Source organism: Tachysurus fulvidraco, chromosome 16 (genome assembly GCF_022655615.1).
Source record: "Tachysurus fulvidraco isolate hzauxx_2018 chromosome 16, HZAU_PFXX_2.0, whole genome shotgun sequence".
Lineage (NCBI taxonomy): Eukaryota > Metazoa > Chordata > Actinopteri > Siluriformes > Bagridae > Tachysurus > Tachysurus fulvidraco.
This window is the reverse complement of record NC_062533.1, coordinates 18,631,528-18,649,925: the sequence shown is the minus strand read 5'-3', so window position 1 is coordinate 18,649,925 and position 18,398 is coordinate 18,631,528. Positions and strand designations below refer to the sequence as shown.

Here is an 18,398-nt window from a genome sequence, read left to right as displayed (position 1 = left end):
GGGAACACATCTGTATCTCTAAACACTCACTAGTTAACACAGGAACTCAACTTTGCTTTAAGGTGTTTAATAGCAGTGAATATATCACTGATCTGATCTAAGAACAGTTTAGACAAATCATTCACTGAGAGAAGAGTAAAAAGGACTGGGTAATGTGGAGCATAAGAGCAGCTTTGAGTCAGTGAACTCTACAGGCTTTAAGACCCAGCTGAGTCAGTTAGCTGTGATTGGGACTCCTGATATCAGATGAAGAGTGACTGGTCAATGGAACTTCCAGTTACCGTCAGAGACAGAGACAGTTCTACTGATGTGAGGTCAGTATAGTGAGGTGTTTTACAGCAGTGTTCCACCTGATCAAACTCACTCAACTCATTATGAAGCCCTTCATGAGGTTTATCAAGTGTTGAAGCAGTAAAACACTAAACTGTGCAGTGCTGCAGCTCTCGGACTGGCAGTGAGGAAAAGTGCTTTAAGAGTTCAGTTCAGTCTGCAGTCCCTGAGCTGGAGGGTCTGTGGTGCTTTTACACCTGGGACATTAATGACAAACATTTGTTTCTAAACATGTTGGTGTCAATTAGGAAATCCTGAAATCAGTGTATTGTGTTAAGAGGATAGTGTTAAATATTTGTCTCTGTATTTATTAGTGTGTGATTTGTGCAGCTATGAATACATATAGTCCATATTACATGATGGGTTTTGTTTGTTCACAGACGACAAAAATCAAACATCATCACAAATCAGCTGGACTCTATATTCAAGGTGTGTGTTGTTTTTAAAGTGTGTAATGTGTGTTGTGATCACTTGTAATGTCTTGATGTGCAGCAGCATTATGGGTAATCAGTTGTATGGGTTTTAAATGTGATAATAAAAAGAGACTTTTCTTCTTTTGATAAAATAAAAGCCTCTCTCACTGTGTAACATGATAATATTTAGATCTGTTCCTGTGTGTTTCTAACCAGGAGCTGGAACACAAAGTCATCACTCTGATAAAGAATGAGCTGATGAGGGTTAGGAAGCTCCTGAGTCCAGATTACCCAGCATGCACTGAGAGGGAGGTGGAGGATGAGGAGGATCTGCACAGTGTCAGAGACGGAGCGCTGAAGATCACACTGCACGTCCTGAAGAACATGAACCACACAGATCTCGCTAAAACACTGCACAACAGTAAGAGCTCTGAGTCATGACTTTATTCCATCAGCTTCACTTTAGAGAGAGGAAAGTTTTAGATATGAACTTTTAGTTTTAAATTTTATTTTAATATCATGTTGTATCTGTTCATGGTCCAGCTTCAATAATATTTAGAACATCAGCCAGGAATTAATAGCAGTGTTTGAATGATTTTGCATTATAACTATTTATTAATAAACTAGCTATTACTTTGTTTATTAGAGTCTGTAGGTTCTGTGTATCAGCCAAAGTTGAAGTCCAGCCTGAGAGAGAAGTTTAAAAGAATTAATGAAGGAATCTCACAGCATGGAAGCTCAGCACTTCTAAATGAGATCTACACTGAGCTCTACATCACAGAGGGTTGGAGTGGAGACGTCAATAATGAACATGAGGTGAGACAGATTGAGGCAGCGTCCAGGAGACCAGCAACACAGGAGAAACCCATCAAATGTAATGAGCTCTTTAAAGACAAGTCCATCAGAACTGTGCTGACTAAAGGAGTTGCTGGAATTGGAAAAACAGTCTCTGTGCAGAAGTTCATTCTGGACTGGGCTGAAGGAGAAGTAAATCAGGACGTCACCTTCATGTTCCCACTTCCCTTTAGAGAGCTGAATCTGATGAAGCAGCAAAATCTCAGTCTGATGAAACTTCTTCATCACTTTTTCCCAGAAATAAGAAAACTAGAATCAATAGACTGTGACTCCTACAAAGTGGTGTTGATCTTTGATGGTCTGGATGAGTGTCGACTTCCTCTAAATTTCCAGAAGAATAAGAATGTGTGTGATGTGACAGAGTCAGCCTCAGTGGATGTGCTGCTGACGAACCTCATCAAGGGGAATCTGCTTCCCTCTGCTCTCCTCTGGATAACCACAAGACCAGGAGCAGCCAATCAGATCCCTCTCGAGTGTGTAGACCAGGTAACAGAGGTACGAGGCTTCAGTAATTCTCAGAAAGTGCAGTACTTCAGGAAGAGGATCAGTGACCAGAGCCTGGCCAGTAAAATCATCACACACCTGAAGTCTTCAAGGAGCCTCTACATCATGTGCCACATCCCAGTCTTCTGCTGGATCTCAGCCACAGTTCTAGAGAGAATGTTGGGTGAAGCAGAGGGTGGAGAGATCCCCAAGACTCTGACTCAAATGTTCACACACTTCCTGATCTTTCAGATCAAACACAAAGACCAAAAGTACCATCAGAAATGTGACCCTGATCCTCAGCAGACCAGAGAGAGTATCATGGCACTGGGAAAACTGGCTTTCCAGCAGCTGGAGAAAGGAAACCTGATCTTCTATGAGGAAGACCTGAGAGGATGTGGCATTGATGTCAGAGAAGTGTCAGTGTACTCAGGAGTGTGTACTGAGATCTTCAGAGAGGAGTTTGGGCTTCACCTGGGGAAGGTGTTCAGCTTCGTACATCTGAGTGTTCAGGAGTTTCTGGCTGCTTTATATGCATTTTTCTGCTTTATTTTAAGAAAGAGAAATTTGGGGCAAAGCACTGGACTTTTTAATTTCTTCAGAAATCCAAACATGTCTGATCTCCTCAGGAGTTCAGTGGACAAGGCCTTACAGAGTGAGCATGGACACCTGGACCTGTTCCTCCGCTTCCTTATGGGTCTCTCACTGGAGTCCAATCAAACTCTTATACAAGACTTAATTCCACAGACAGGAAGCAGATCTCAAAGCAAACCAGAAACAGTGAAGTACATCAAGGAGAAGATCAGGGAGAATCCATCGCCAGAGAAATCCATCAATCTGTTCCACTGTCTGAATGAACTGAATGATCATTCTCTAGTGCAGGAAGTACAAACTTACCTGAACAGAGGAGGTGACAGTCGTCTCAGTGGAACCAGACTCTCTCCTGCTCAGTGGTCAGCTCTGGTGTTTGTGTTACTGACCTCAGAACAGGAGCTGGATGTGTTTGATTTGAGGAAATATGATAGATCACATGAAGGTCTTCTGAGGCTGCTGCCAGTGGTCAAAGCCTCCAGAAAAGCTGTGTGAGTATTTTTATTTATAACTGTATTACTGCATGGTTTATTATTTTAATGTAACACTGAACTGTACTGTTTGGATTAATGTGTGTTAATAGTTCCTCTAATCATCTTTACACAAACCTCTGGTACTTTTACAGGAGATTGTTTCACTCTGTACACTAACATGTTATATCTGAACTGAGGGCTGGGCCACATGGACAAAATCTTATAACATCATATGAGTCATTTCATAGCTTTTATATATGAATCGTGAAACATTTAGTGTTCTCTAAAAATTTATGTAAAAATATCTATACAAAATATCTTTGTGCATTTAAGAACTAAAGATATTTCTGAACTAAACACCAGTGAAAGACTGAAATGTTCAGCTTCATCATCTTATTATGTTAGAAACAAGCTAGGCAGGTAAAACAAAAGTCTCCTTCAGTCTGAACTACTGCTAAACTTTACCAATGACTGAGCTCGTGGTAAATAAAACATCAATAATCATGTTTTACCTCGACACATTGGACAGACGAAGTGTGAAAATGGTCAGCTTTATCTTCTTATTTTGTTAGAAACAAGCTAGGCAGCGAACTCAGATGTGTGATGAAGATTTTCTTTCTCTAACACTGACCTGTTTGTAGAGGATGGATTTTAAATGTGACTTTTTTATATGAAGACTTTTATTTTGATGGGGTTCTTTTTTCTTTCCTTATCAAGTGTACAAGCAGGTAAAAAGAGAGAGGATGAATAATGTGTCACAGGTTAGTGTAGTGTCGTGACCGCTGATATTATAAAATCCTGTTTTGTTCTACTTGGAGCTCGACAAAAACACCAAACTGTTAATGACCGATCACATTCTTGCTCTTAGATCGTGATTGTTGTTAATCTGTTGTGGTTGAATTTTAGACACAGTTTTTTGTCACTGCATCAGAAGATGGTGGATGTGGTAAAACAGACTGTGAACACAAAGACGGTTGCACGTGATGGTCGGTCAGGTTTATCAGCGTTTATCACCGCACGGACAGGCGCGTGGGAAAATTTCTCCCAATACAGAACCATCCCGTCAACACTAACTGTATGCTCACAATAACTTTCATTGACAAAGTGGTCCTGACTGAACTATATTTTTGTTGTACATTGTAACAGACTGGTTTTGTTCTCTGTTCATCATTATGTACTGATAAAATATTACATATTGGTACACTACATTCTACCATGTCACTTATAGCCACCTGAAGCCCACCTACACAAATCCTTTAGTCTAACACACAGTAGTGTTGTGTTAAATTTTTACCTACAAGGTGGGTTAGATTTCCCTGCTATGTGTATAGTCAGTGTTTTAGATTTAACAAACAAATGTCTGTATGTTGATCCATCTAAAGCTAATACTTGTGTATATACAGTGTCACTCATTTAAAGGTAAGAATTTTGACTTTGTTTATTTCTGATGCTGTGTGCAGTCATGCTGATGTGACGTCACTCTGTAAACAGGGAAGGAGCTCATATTTAAGAAGAGAACCCCACATTCACTTCTCAGTTGTGGAGGCATAAAATACATGATCCTACTTACTCTGTGGAGAAAGAAGGGTTCACTAAGTTGTGTTGAAATAGTAACAGTGACATCTGTAGTAAACAGTACAATGTTCTTTCTAATATCCTTTATTTACATTGTTTATGACAGATGAGAGATTTTTCCACATCTATATTTTATAAAAAATACAAATCATGATCAAGAATCATTTATAAGGTTAAAAAAAAATAATCTTTCTCTTTAGTTTGGATGTGTTTGGACGTGTGTGAACACACCACCTGTACTCAGGTTAACACCAAACACCTGAACCAGTGTGTGTGTAAAATCAGAGGTCTGGAGGTGACAGATTTGTGCCTGTACGAGCACAGAGAACAACACACACCAACAGTTTAGTTTGTTTTCTGTGAAATCCAAAAAATAACTGAGTGTAAAGTACGACTAGTATTGTCATGTTATTAACTGGTAGTGTACAGCTGTATACTTCTTTATTTTCTGTAATAAAATGCACTGTATCTGCAGTGTTGGTTGTAGAAACTTGAACACATATCAGAGTGTAGTGTTTGTAGGCTGCTCGCTCTCACAGAACTTTTACACGTTCTTCTAAACAGCTTTTGGTTAAAAGGACAGTATTTCCAATATTGGATTATGATGATGTAGTTTATAGGTCCGCTTCAAAAACTCTCCTTCATAAACTGGATGCTATTTATCACGCTGCAATCTGCTTTGTGACTGGAGCTTCATTTAACACTCACCATTGCCTCCTGTATTCTTTGTTGAATTGGTATTCTCTTCATTCTCACAGACAAACTTATTGGTTTCTGTTCATTTATAAAACTCTTATTGGTAAAACTCCCTCGTATTTACAGTATCTTCTTAATGTTAATAATACAAGTCGTAATCTGTGCTCTAGTCAATTCTTTAATTTCTGCATCCCTAAAGTCCGTATATGCTTTTGGTCGTTGTTCTTTTCAGTTTTCTGCTGAATATGATTGGAATCATCTGCAGCTGACTCATTCATTCATTTATATCACTTTCTTCCTTTAAACATTCAATTCAGTCACTAACTCACGATCACTGTACTTGTTTTTAGTTTTTTGTTTGTTTTGTCATGTCATTGTTTATAGCTGTGTTTGTGTATTGTATTAGTTTTTATGTTGCCTCTTGGTCAGGTCATCATTGTAAATGAGAACTGGTTCTCAACTGACTCACCTGGTTAAATAAAATAAAATAAAATAAAATAAAATAAAATAAATAAATGATAGAATGAATTAATGAATGAATGAATGAATGTGTGTCTCAAATACATGACCTAATGGACTTATAATAAATTGTAGCTGAGAGTTGTGAGTGCAGAATGACGTCCCTGCTCCTGTAAATGTGCTGATGTGGTGTTCTGTCCTCTGATTTGTGTGTGACACAAACACACTGACATTTCTGTTACATCTTCAACTTTATCTGGATTATGGCTGTGTTTGTGTGTTTGAGATCAGTGTTCTGATATTTCATCATTTCTCTTCCAGTCTGTGTCAGTGTAATCTGACAAAGGAAAGCTGTAGACTTCTGTCCTCAGTTCTCAGCTCAAACTCCTCCAGTCTGAGAGAACTGGACCTGAGTAACAATAAACTGCAGGATTCAGGAGTGAAGCTGCTCTCTGTTGGACTGAAGAATCCACACTGTACACTGGAGAAACTGAGGTATACACACACACACATACATAGACACACCCACCACAGCTCCCCCCCCCCACACACACATAGCCACACCCACACACACAGCCACACACATCAAGCTATTAGTTAGTAAACATTAGCAAGGCATTTTTTAACAGGCTTTATTTAAAATGCTTATTGAGTTTAATAAAAGTAAGATTGTTACATTATAAAGTCTTATAACAGACTGAATAGGAGCTTAGAATGTGAGATATTACAACATGAAGCATTAATTTTCCTCTAAACAAATTCACATAGCATCGTTTTTAAATACTTTCATAACAGAGAGATTTAGATAGATCACTTTCAAGTTTGAGAGTGTGGTGTCAGTAGAGGTATAAAACACACTCAGACTCAGAGTTGGTAGTAAAAGCAAAAGGCTTCTTCCATACAGTGCAAAGTCTACACAGTGGAGGCAAAGAAGTATCTTAACTCTCCCTTTTGTACCTCAGGTTTGTGTGTGTGTCTGTGTGTATGTGTGGTTTTGTTTGTGTGTGTGTTTGTGTGTACATGTGCGTTTGTGTGTGTGTTCATGCATCCTCCCTGGTTACTGAAGATGTCTCCGATCAAACAGAAACTTCCCCCATACTGTAGGTGAAGCGTGTCCTGAGTAAGCACTTGAGGGCGAGACAACATGAAATGGTTGCAAGGTCACAGCAGCTCCCTTTCCAGGGAACTCGACGCTGCGTCCAGGCCGACGCTAGGGGAATGCTTCTTTGAGTTCACATGGCAATTTAATGGCTCGGAAAGGACACGTGAGTCCATATAAGGGCATCTATGTCACGCTGCAGCTTTCTTTGTCTTCTGGAAGCGCTCTGTGTATGTGTGTCATTTGTCACCGTCTGTCTGTGCAGGGAGAGAAAAAAACATATCTTTTAGGGAAAGCTAGATGAGAGACACAAAATATGTTACAGTCCAAGCATTTTAAGAGATGCTTCCATGCCCCCCGATTTATCACGGGGGATGACTCGCACTCTCTTTGCGTTGTTTGTTTGGGAGAGGAGCATTCGCGGTCGGCTCTCGAGGGAGCCGGCTGTGTGCATTGTGAGGGATTCCCTCTGCATACTCTCCAATCCCCCCTGGCTGTATTTTTTTAGTGTCGTCCGTTCTAAGCTAGATGACTGCTTTCTGACTTCAGGCCGCAGGCCACCTGCATGCAGACGACTGCCGTTTTTTTCCCGACCTCCATGCTGAGGGGTCAAGGTCTTGGAGAAATCCATTTTCAGCTCGTATTTTTTCTCCAGCCTTGTCTGAGTATTCAGCCATTATAGGGCTTGAAAGACATGGGTATGGGGAATTTCTCCCTCGCCTTTGTGAGCAGCCTTGGCAATCATCCAGCCGCACCCTACTCCCTTCTAGCTCACTCTGGTCAGTGAAAAAAGATCCCCCCCGCCCCCATCTAGGACAAGCAGACCTGCCAACCTTTACGCATTTTGTGTAGCAGATACGCATTCAGACATCAAAGTATGCTGCTACGATTTGTCACTTCCAAATACGCATTGTAAAAAAAACATTGATGCCTTTGAGTTCAACCGTCTGTGCATTTGTGCACCAGGCAATGTGCCTATGGGTGTAACCGCATTGGGCAGCAACCTGGGAAAATAATAATTCCAACAATCATAGCACCAGTTTACAACTCTTAAACGCTACAAGCGGAGAGCCGTCAAAATGAATGTGGTTTTCATCTGTCTCTGTCCGTCTTCAATTCTTCTTACAGTGACTGTTTTTTACAAGTGAGGACTTAACGGCCAGAATTGTGAATTTCATCCATTTTAATAACCCTGCCGAACCACAGGCATCGTTAGACTCCTTTACTGGGGCATGTGCTCAAGTGTCCGGTGTTGTGCCTCAAGTTTAAGTTTTATGCACAGATCAAGTTTTACTTTATTTGCTAGTATTTATATAGGAAATGCAAGTCATGCCTGTAAACGCATTGCCGTCATACTTTAACGGAAAAGACAAACTCGTCCGAGCACGCAGAAATCAATATCCCCGAGTGTCCGCGTATGCCTTTTATAGCACGCGGTCATGCTATAACATGACAAAACTAATGTAATTTTTTACTGGCTCCTGTAGATCACATCTGATGGACATCAGATTTTTTTTTAAAAGGCAGGGAAATAAAAGCAGAAAGTGAGGTATTATATGATCAGCCAGTCAAAACCGTAGTGAAATCTAGAGTCTTGCATTATTGCTGAGAAAATTAACACATGTATGTGTTGTCAGATATGAAGTTACTGTTTAATTCAGTTGATGTAATTTATGGCAATACATAGAGTTGTTAAGATAGTTTTTATGTTGCCTTTTCAATAAAAGAGTTCTTCATGGTCTACTTGTATGTTGAATAACTAGATATGGTGGTGAGTGAGAACTATGTGCTAAGTAAAACGTTGTAATGAGTGAGCATGTGAACTTAATCAACACTGCCCAGCAAATGTGCCTGACCTCACGCCGTGTCGCTGCAGTAAGTTGCTACTCAAAAAATGTTTCCAAGGTTGGCAGGTCTGGACTAGGGAGGCTGGTCAGCGTACCTGAGCCCAGACCTGTCAGGTGAGAGGGGACCTTAGGTCCGTCATCTCAGCCAGGCAGGCCACAAAGGAATCCTGGTGCCCGAGAGCTGTGGTTCCTAGGAGCGTCCTATTCAGGAATGCCCGCCCTGCTGCCTTCGCCGATTCGGGGGGGCAGTAAGGTCTGTGTCCGTTCTCCTTCCTTGCCTATTTTCACTTAGGCATTCTGCCAGAGCACAGGAAGTTCCTCAGGTTTGCTTTCGGGGACGAAGCGTACCAGAATTGTGTTCTCCCTTTTGGCCTAGCCCTTTCACCGCGCACGTCTACAAAGTCACCTGGATGCTGCCCTGGCACCTTTGTGTGTCCAGGGCGTCTGTGTACTGAATTACCTAGACCAGTGTTCCCCAACCCCCAGGCCGTGGACCTGTACCGATCCGTGGACCAAATGGTACCAGGCCGCCCAAGGAACATTAAATTATTTCCATTTTATTTACTGGGGTGTATCTCTATCGGGTTTGTGCGACTTTCCATGGACGAGAGGTTAACCGGGAGCTCAGAGACGTCACCTAAAGCCGCCCCAATACCGCGTATGCGCAAAATATCATGATATCGGGCCGGGTTTAGGTGACCTCTGGAGCTGAGCGGCTGCAAGCGGCAGTGGTGTTGTAGCTTTGGTGGAGAGCAGGTGTGTATCGCTCTTCTCTCTGTTCACCAGTACTTTCTCATGTTTAACAGTGCTTGGTGTACGTGTATATTGTGTTTGCTCAAATTTAACCCACAAATTAGTAAAAATGAGCACGAAACAGATGTCGTTAGAAAGTTAGAAACTCTGCCGGTGTTCTGGATTAAAGTCATGGCGGAATACCCTGAGATTGTCACCACAGCACTTACATCCCTATTGCCATTTCTGACGTGCTATCTGTGTGAAGTGGGGTTTTCTGCAGTGACAGCAACCAAAACAAAACAACAGAATAAACTGGACATAAGCAACACACTTCGGGTGTCATTGTCTCCTATTACCCCAGATGGAACCGTCTCGTTGCAAAGAAACAAGCTCAGGGTTCTCATTGATTTAGCATTGTAGTGAGTTAAAAAGGAATGTTTAAATACAGTTAAATAAAAATTATTTATTTTAATTTAATTGTATAACCGCCACCCCCAGCGGGGCGCAGTAAAATGACCGCGGCAAACATTGAATGGTCCGCGGCGAAAAAAAGGTTGGGGACCACTGACCTAGACGACTGGCTCATTCTGGCCCTGTTGAAGGGTATGGCAGCCAGTCCTAGAGATGCTGTGCTTGCCCACATGAGGTCTTTAGGCCTCAGGCTGAACCCAGGAAAGTGTGTGCTTTCTCCTTCTCAGAGAACCACCTTTCTGGGAGTAGATTGGGACTCCACCACGATGAGTTGTATGAAGCAGAAAGCAGCAGAGTTTGAAAAATCCTTATTTTTTCGGGTGAGCAGAAGGAGTTTGTCCGTTTTGTTGGGAAGAGCGCGGAGATTCGCCAGATGGATGCTAGGCAGCAGTGTTCTTAGACCGCGCTGTCTGAGTAGACCCGTCTGGGCGTCCTGAAGCGCTTAAACAGCGCATCCGCTCCGCCAACTACAATATTCAGCAAAACGTCGGAATACTCAAAAACCAGTAAAGGATCTTGTGGTGTGTGCTGCCGAATGTTCAGCAGCTCATCCCTAGTGAAACTGATCGGATTTTCTTGACAAAGAACAGGAAAAACTAACAAAAACTAAACAAACACTGAGGAGCTAAGTACTGAGGCTGCCATTCGTGGCAACATCTTGCATTCGCCCAATCATCAAGGTGGTTTGTGTTCGTGCCCCCTGTTCAGGTTGGCGCAGCAGATTCTGCTTTGGGCAGAGACCAGGTTTCTTTCTCTCAGAGCAGTTTTCTTTCCAGGGCGTGTAAATCGGGAGGCAGACTTCTTGTCAAGGCCGGTGCTGAAGCCCGGGGAGTGGCGTCTCCACCCCAATGTGGTGGAGCAAATTTGGCAGATTTTCAGCTTTGGCAGAAGTGGATCTGTTCGCCTCCAAGGAGTCAACCCACTCTCCGCTGTGGTTCTCCCTCTCTCATCCAGCCCTGTTGGGCCAGGATGCTTTGGTATGGCTCCGTCTGTACGTCTTTCCCCAGGTAGCTCTGCTCCCGCAAGTCCTAGCCAGAGTGCACCACAACCGAGTCAACATTCTCCTAGAATGTCACCTCCTCTGTTCTCCTCATTGGTCATCTCAAGTTTGGTTCACGGACCTGATCACAACATTCTTATAGATCGCTTACAAAATTACACAGGTATTCATGGACAGGCTTTAAGCTGGTTTAGATCCTACCTGTCTGATCGATACCATTTTGTAGAATTAAATGGTGAATCCTCCAGCTTATTGCCAGTTAATTTTGGAGTCCCTCAAGGATCAGTCCTAGGACCCCTGCTTTATTCGATATACATGCTTCCATTAGGGAACATCATTAGAAGACATTGGATTAATTTCCACTGTTATGCCGACGATACACAGTTATATATCTCGTCAAAACCAGATGAAATAGCTGAATTGTCAAAATTAACTCAACGCCTTAGAGAGATAAAAGATTGGTTGAGCTGTAATTTTCTGTTACTCCGATAAGACAGAAATACTACTTATAGGTCCAAAAACCAGCACACAGAAACTCTCACAAGTTAACTTCCATTTAGAGGGATGTACTGTTACTAGTAGCTCAACAGTGAAAGACCTGGGTGTTATATTAGACAGCAACTTGTCCTTTGAAAATCCTATCACCCATACTACAAAAACAGCATTCTTCCACCTTAGAAATATTGCCAAGCTGAGAAACATCCTGTCTGTATCTGATGCTGAGAAGCCAGTTCATGCATTCATGACCTCTAGACTTGACTATTGTAATGCATTACTAGGTGGTTGTCCATCCATCCATCTTCTACCGCTTATCCGGGGCCGGGTCATGGGGGCAGCAGACTAAGCAGGGATGCCCAGACTTCCCTCTCCCCAGACACTTCCTCCAGCTCTTCCGGGGGAATACCGAGGTGTTCCCAGGCCAGCCGAGAGACATAGTCCCTCTAGCGTGTCCTAGGTCTTCCCCGGGGCCTCCTCCCGGTTGGACATGCCCGGAACACCTCCCCAGGAAGGCGTCCAGGAGGCATCCGGAACAGATGCCCGAGCCACCTCAGCTGACTCCTCTCGATGTGGAGGAGCAGCGGGTCTACTCTGAGCTCCGCCCAAGTGACCGAGCTCCTCACCCTATCTCTAAGGGAGCGCCCACCCACCCTGCGGAGGAAACTCATTTCGGCCGCCTGTATCCGGGATCTTGTCCTTTCGGTCATGACCCAAAGCTCATGACCATAGGTGAGGGTAGGAACGTATATTGACTGGTAAATAGAGAGCTTCGCCTTACGGCTCAGCTTTTTCTTCACCACAACAGACCGGTATCACTGCAGAAGATACACCGATCCGCCTGTTTATCTCCCGCTCCATCCTTCCCTCTCTTCATTGCTTCTCTCTTCTACCCATCCTGAGGCATCCAGAAATTATACCAGCCCTGATCGTCTTCCGCGCGATGAAGATTTTGGACCACTGAGATGGCGCCGACCCAGCGAATCCTGAGGCATCCAGAGATCTACCAGCTACACTTATATTCTGCTGTACTAAAAAGATGTGAACTCCATGTGATATTTTGCATCTATACAACATTTGTTTATATTTATAATCACACCCTCCAGTGTCACCGATATGAGGATGGGTTCCCCTTGAGCCTGGTTCCTCTCAAGGTTTCTTCCTTACCTCTAAGGGAGTTTTTCCTTGCCACTGCTGCCTGAATCACCTCAGACTTGCTCATTGGGGATATATACATACACATTGTGAACTAAATCTATCTAATATTAATCTTGAATTTTGTAATCTATTAATCTTTATATTATTCTTATAATAACCCTTTGTTCTATGTTTATGTTCTGTAAAGCTGCTTTGAGACAATGTCAATTGTAAAAAGCGCTATACAAATAAACTTGAATTGAATTTAATTAAATGTCCATTGTTCTAGCTTGTGGCTTTTTGTCTGTTTTGGGAGCCGGAATAGGGGTAATCCGGTTTCCAAACAGTGCTTGGCACAATGGGTAGTGGAGGCCATTACTCAGGCCTATGAGGTGCGCGGTCTTGCCTCGCCTCTTGGCATCAGGGCTCACTCTACTGGGGTATCGCCTCGTCGAATGCTTTGGCCAGTGGTGTCCCTCTTGAAAATATTTGTGCTGCGGCAGGTTGGTCCTGTCGCACACCTTTAACAGGTTCTATGACCTGGACTTGGACCCCACTCCGGGGTCCCAGGTCCTGCAGGGCCTTTGATGTTCTGTTCAAAGACTGCTCGTGCTCTCTCACGGCCTCTGGCGCAGTCATCGACCGGTGCGTGGTGCCGTGGGTATTGCCTTTCCCATAGCGTCAGCCTTGATGCAGCATCAAGTTCCCTCAAAAGGGAACTACACCAGGTTACGTATGTAACCCGGTTCCCTGAGAAGGCTGCGTTGCTGGCCACACCCAGAGCAGCATCTTGCGCTTCCTTCAGACAAATAGAAGCTGGAGCAGCTTGACGTAGATGCCCTTATATGGAGTTGCTGGCGCGTAATCAATTTGTCAAGTGTCCTTTCCGAGCCATTAAATTGCCGTGTGTGCACACAGAGCTTCAGACACAACTTCCTCGTAGAAGCATTCCCATAACGTCAGCCTTGACACAGCGTCTCGTTCTCTTCTCAGGGAATTGGGTTACATGGTAACCTGGTGTAGTTTTCAGCAGTCTCACCATGTATCTAACTCCCAAACTTGAAAGTGATCTATCTCAATCTCTCTGGTTGTTAGGAAATTATTTAAAAATGATGATGCTATGAGAATTTATTTAGAGGATGATTAATGCTTTGTGTTGTAAACTCTCACATTCTAAGCTCCTATTCAGTCTGTTATAAGACTTCATAATGTAACAATCTTTACACTCCGTTATCATTACATAATGTTTAATGCACAACAATACTGAGGTGCAAATAGTATCTGCCACTATTTATAAGTACCAACAGGATATAACTACTATTTACACTTAATATTACCAATAAATGCTATAAATCATTAAACTTTAATAAATATAAGGAATAATAAAGTTAACAAATTATAAATTATACCTGTAAACAGGGCTTGATAATGTGGCTAGTCGTTTTCAAAGGGATAAGACTAACTAATCCTACTTGATCAGCTCTGAGCCTCGAACCAACACAACCAACACAGGTCCAGTATGGGAGACGGCACCTTAATGATGATGCTAAGCGTCTGTAGATAAAAAAACATCTTAATGTCAGGGTTACATTCTCTCTTGTGATGTTGCAAAAAAATCGCAGGATCCTTTTCTCTGTGATGCGCATTCTTACTTGCCACATTTGTACACAGATTTTTTTATCCTGATATTAGAACCTTGTGTTCAGGGGGACATTTTATTTCTCACTGATGGAAACACCTCAATTCACTATCAGAGAAATAAATCAAACACTTCATCATTTCTCTTCCAGTCTGCACCTCTGTGATCTGACAAAGGAAAGCTGTAGACTTCTGTCCTCAGTTCTCAGCTCAAACTCCTCCAGTCTGAGAGAACTGAACCTGAGTAACAATAAGCTGCAGGATTCAGGAGTGAAGCTGCTCTCTGATGGACTCAAGAATCCACACAGTACACTGGAGATACTGAGGTACACACACACACACACACACACACACACACACACACACACACACACACACACACACACACACACACACACACACACACGTGTTTAACCTGCTTTGTAAATGTATTTAGTGAAGGTGACTGATGGATAAACACTGAGAGTGAGATCCACATCCTGGGAGCAGCGACTCTAAAAGCAGTTTGACTGAAGCTTCTTCTTATTAAAATTCACCTTAAGGAAGTCAGCATTTGTTGATGTTAAATAAATATTTGAGATTATATTAAAATGATTGTGGATGTCACAGGTAACCAGTACAGTTCCTTTAAATAGGAGTGATTTGGTTACTAACTGTAATGGATAAAGTTTTTTTTTTGTGTGTGTGTGTGTGAAATACATAAAAGAGAGGGTTACATTAATCTGATCTACTTGGAATTAATGTATGTAGAGAAAGTTTTTCTTTATCTTCTTTACATTAAAATGGACAAACTTTTTCAGTGTTCCTCAAATGATAAAATGTGACTTTAGAGATTTAATTGTTTAATTGTGTGACTTTAATTGATATGAAGAACAAAACTGAGGTCAGAGTCGACTATTACACCCAGATTTCTAACCTGTATCAGAGCTCATTGTGTTCAGGTAGACACTTTATTTTTCACTGATGGAAACACCTCATTTCACTATAAATCAAACACTTCATCATTTCTCTTCCAGTCTGTGTGACAGTAAACTGACAAAGGAAAGCTGTAGACTTCTGTCCTCAGTTCTCAGCTCAAACTCCTCCAGTCTGAGAGAACTGAACCTGAGTAACAATAAACTGCAGGATTCAGGAGTAAAGCTGCTCTCTGATAGACTGAAGAATCCATACTGTACACTGGAGATACTGAGGTACACACACACACACACACACACACACACACACACACACACACACACACACACACACACACACACACACACACACACAGTTTTAATAAACACTACAACATCCAGTTCTCCTCTGTGGTAACTGTAATTGTAGTGATCTGATATATTGTCATTGTTGTGTGTGTGAGATGGAGAGTAAATGTACTGTACATGAAGATTTTGTGTAGTTCATGTTTTCAATACTAAAACTGAGTGTGTTAAGTGTGAGAAGGTTTTCTTTCTTGCAGGATGTGTAATTGCAGTATTACAGATAAAGGTTGTGCTGCTCTGGCTTCAGCTCTGAGGTCAAACTCATCACACCTGAGAGAACTGGATATGAGGAATAATAAACCAGGAGAATCAGGAGTGAAGCTGCTCTCTGATCTACTGAAGGATCCACACTGTAAACTGGAGACACTACAGTGAGTTACTGACTTACTGTCTCTTTACTGTATGATATTGAGTAATATTCACTGTGTGCTGTAAAATGTCACATCTAATGTGTGTATTTATGCTTCTGTTTTTCATAAACAATGTGTTTAAATTTGTCTGTAATTCTGTCCTGTTGTGTTTTTCAGCATTAAGAATAAGAAACTCACCAGGTTTGGTGTAGGACAGGAGTCTCTCCTCAGACCTTTTTTCCAGGATAAATCAGTTATGGTGATGAAGCGTTAGAACACGTCCCACATTTCCAGCAGTTTGGGAGCTGAATCATTCATATTCAGATGTAGAAGATCCATAACACTTCACACTTTAACATATTTTACAATCCAAAGTCAAATCCTTCAGCATCTACACAGAACACAGAGATATCATCACATCATCACACTGATTACACAAATACACATCCATGTGTTACAGATGTTTATAGATTATTTTTACCTCTTTAATTGTATCTCAGATTTGTTTCTCCACAGATGATTGACTCAAGATTCAAGACTTCTTTTGTCACATACACAATTATATAGAGCATATATAGAGTCCAGGTGATGAATACACTGTCGAGCACAAAACGCTGGCAAGGTGAGAATTTTTCCCTATTGATTGGCAAGTATGAGAGGGTTTTTTAGCTCACCTCTGGACCAAGGCTCTAAAAATTAATGATGAATGTATACTGTGCTAGCATAAAATGAAACATGCTTCCCTTCGCCACCCACTACTAAATCCATTGGGTTTTGCAGCTTTGCAGGGCCAAACCTCTCTCTGTGAAACCTTCACAACGTATATATACAAAATAGTCTGTTTAATTTATATAAAAAAAATTGTGTGCTAAAGTTTGTCATTGCCATAGTACATATGATATTTATATAACCCTTGTGCAGACCCGGGGTCTATTTGACTCATCTGAAAAGTTTAATGTCATAACTTGGGTTTCCTTACACATATTTGCCTGAAATTTTGCAGGATTGTTCCAAATTATGAACTTTGCAAGTAAAATTAATCTTGTCCTCCCGGGTCAGTTTGACCCAGCCACATTTAGTCGGGCAATAGGTCACACTTTTGCCCTTTTCAGTGCAATGAACATACATACAGACACAAAAATGCACACATAAAATGTCCACTAACACACGCACCCAAAACACACACACACATACTTGTTTTTGCTACATGGTGGGGACGCCTGACTGGGAGGTGACACTGATTTCTAAATACATCAAGGCCACAATTTTAAGTCAGATGTCTCTTTTGGATTTTTTGGTTCCCAAAAATCATCTTTATTTTCAGAAATACACAAGTTTAGAAAGCTCAATTTTTGTCTGTTTTTTCTATTCCGGTGGTGTTACATCCTTTTCTATTTGTTTTCTGTTTTTGGGGAGGTGTTTGTGTTTCTGTGCAGGATAAACCCTGATTGGTTCCTGAGGTTTACCTGGTGCCACGCCCTGCTGGTCAGCTGACTCCCTCTGGCCTGTAAAAGCCTCCACCACCACTTCCTGTTTAGCTTCTTTGGCTCATTTGCTGTAATCATTTGCTTTCTGCTATCTAGTTGTGTGAAATTGCTCTGTGTATTTATATTCTTAACATTTCCTGTTAATACTGACTCCTGCATGTGCTTTTGACTTTGATTCTGGATTGCCCTTGTTTGGACCTGTTTGCTAAATTGTATATAGTATTTCTGGGGAAGTAGGGAGACCGATGCCATTTTGTTTGTACCTTTTTTTGATTGTGTTTATTCTTAGGGAGATAGGGAAGTGATTTGTGTTTTCTTTTTCTTTTGTTTAGTAGGGAAGTTAAACGTTGCAATAAATAGCCATTTTGTTTGTTATTTTGGCTTTGTCGGCTCCTGAAGACATACCCCCGTTTGTACACTTGTTTTCCTAGTAAAATATTGTTCTTTCAGTTAACCCTGGTGTCTCGTTCTCGTTCATGTTTCGCCCTCACCCCTAGACGGGGCGTAACAGGTGGGAACGTGCCTATTTTTGTCTTACCACCAACAACAGCTAGGTGTCACTATTATAATTTATCTGCAGATTATCCAATTTATATGCAATTATAACTGTATAACATTAACAAAGATAAAGGTTAAGTTCAGACCATGACTAAAGTGTTGTTTAAAAGGGAGAATTTAACTGTTTTTATTTAATCATTTCATTTCACTATTTCCCATCATCTCTTGTATTTGAATAGACAATTTCTAAGAAAGTAAACAGTAAAAAAGCCTTACCTCACTTCCTGTTTAACACATTCAATTCTCTTCAATTCTGAAAAGTTCCACATTTTGGAATCTACAACACTCATGTTATATGACAAACAGGAAATGTTCATGTTCATTAACACCACCATGGTCTATGATATAAATAATGATCTGTGTGTACTGGAATCTATTTGAATTAAAACAAAACATGCATGTGATCAACCGTGTTGCAAGATATATTGCTATATAATATATCTATAT

At 41.5% G+C, this 18,398-nt stretch overlaps 1 protein-coding gene and 1 long non-coding RNA gene across 2 annotated transcripts; both read left to right on the top strand.

The window, feature by feature from the left end:
• Window positions 1-2,515: 2,515 nt before the first annotated feature.
• On the top strand, window positions 2,516-15,852 carry LOC125138431 (NACHT, LRR and PYD domains-containing protein 3-like). Its single transcript, XM_047801540.1, has 5 exons — window positions 2,516-3,163; window positions 6,197-6,370; window positions 14,450-14,623; window positions 15,314-15,487; window positions 15,834-15,852. Exons 1-5 carry the CDS (start codon window positions 2,694-2,696, stop codon window positions 15,850-15,852), a joined length of 1,011 nt encoding a protein of 336 aa, XP_047657496.1. The 5' UTR covers window positions 2,516-2,693.
• Window positions 15,850-17,847, top strand: LOC125138937. Its single transcript, XR_007138032.1, has 2 exons — window positions 15,850-15,927; window positions 16,084-17,847. It is a non-coding gene; the product is annotated as an uncharacterized LOC125138937 (long non-coding RNA).
• The last annotated feature ends 551 nt before the right edge of the window (window positions 17,848-18,398 follow it).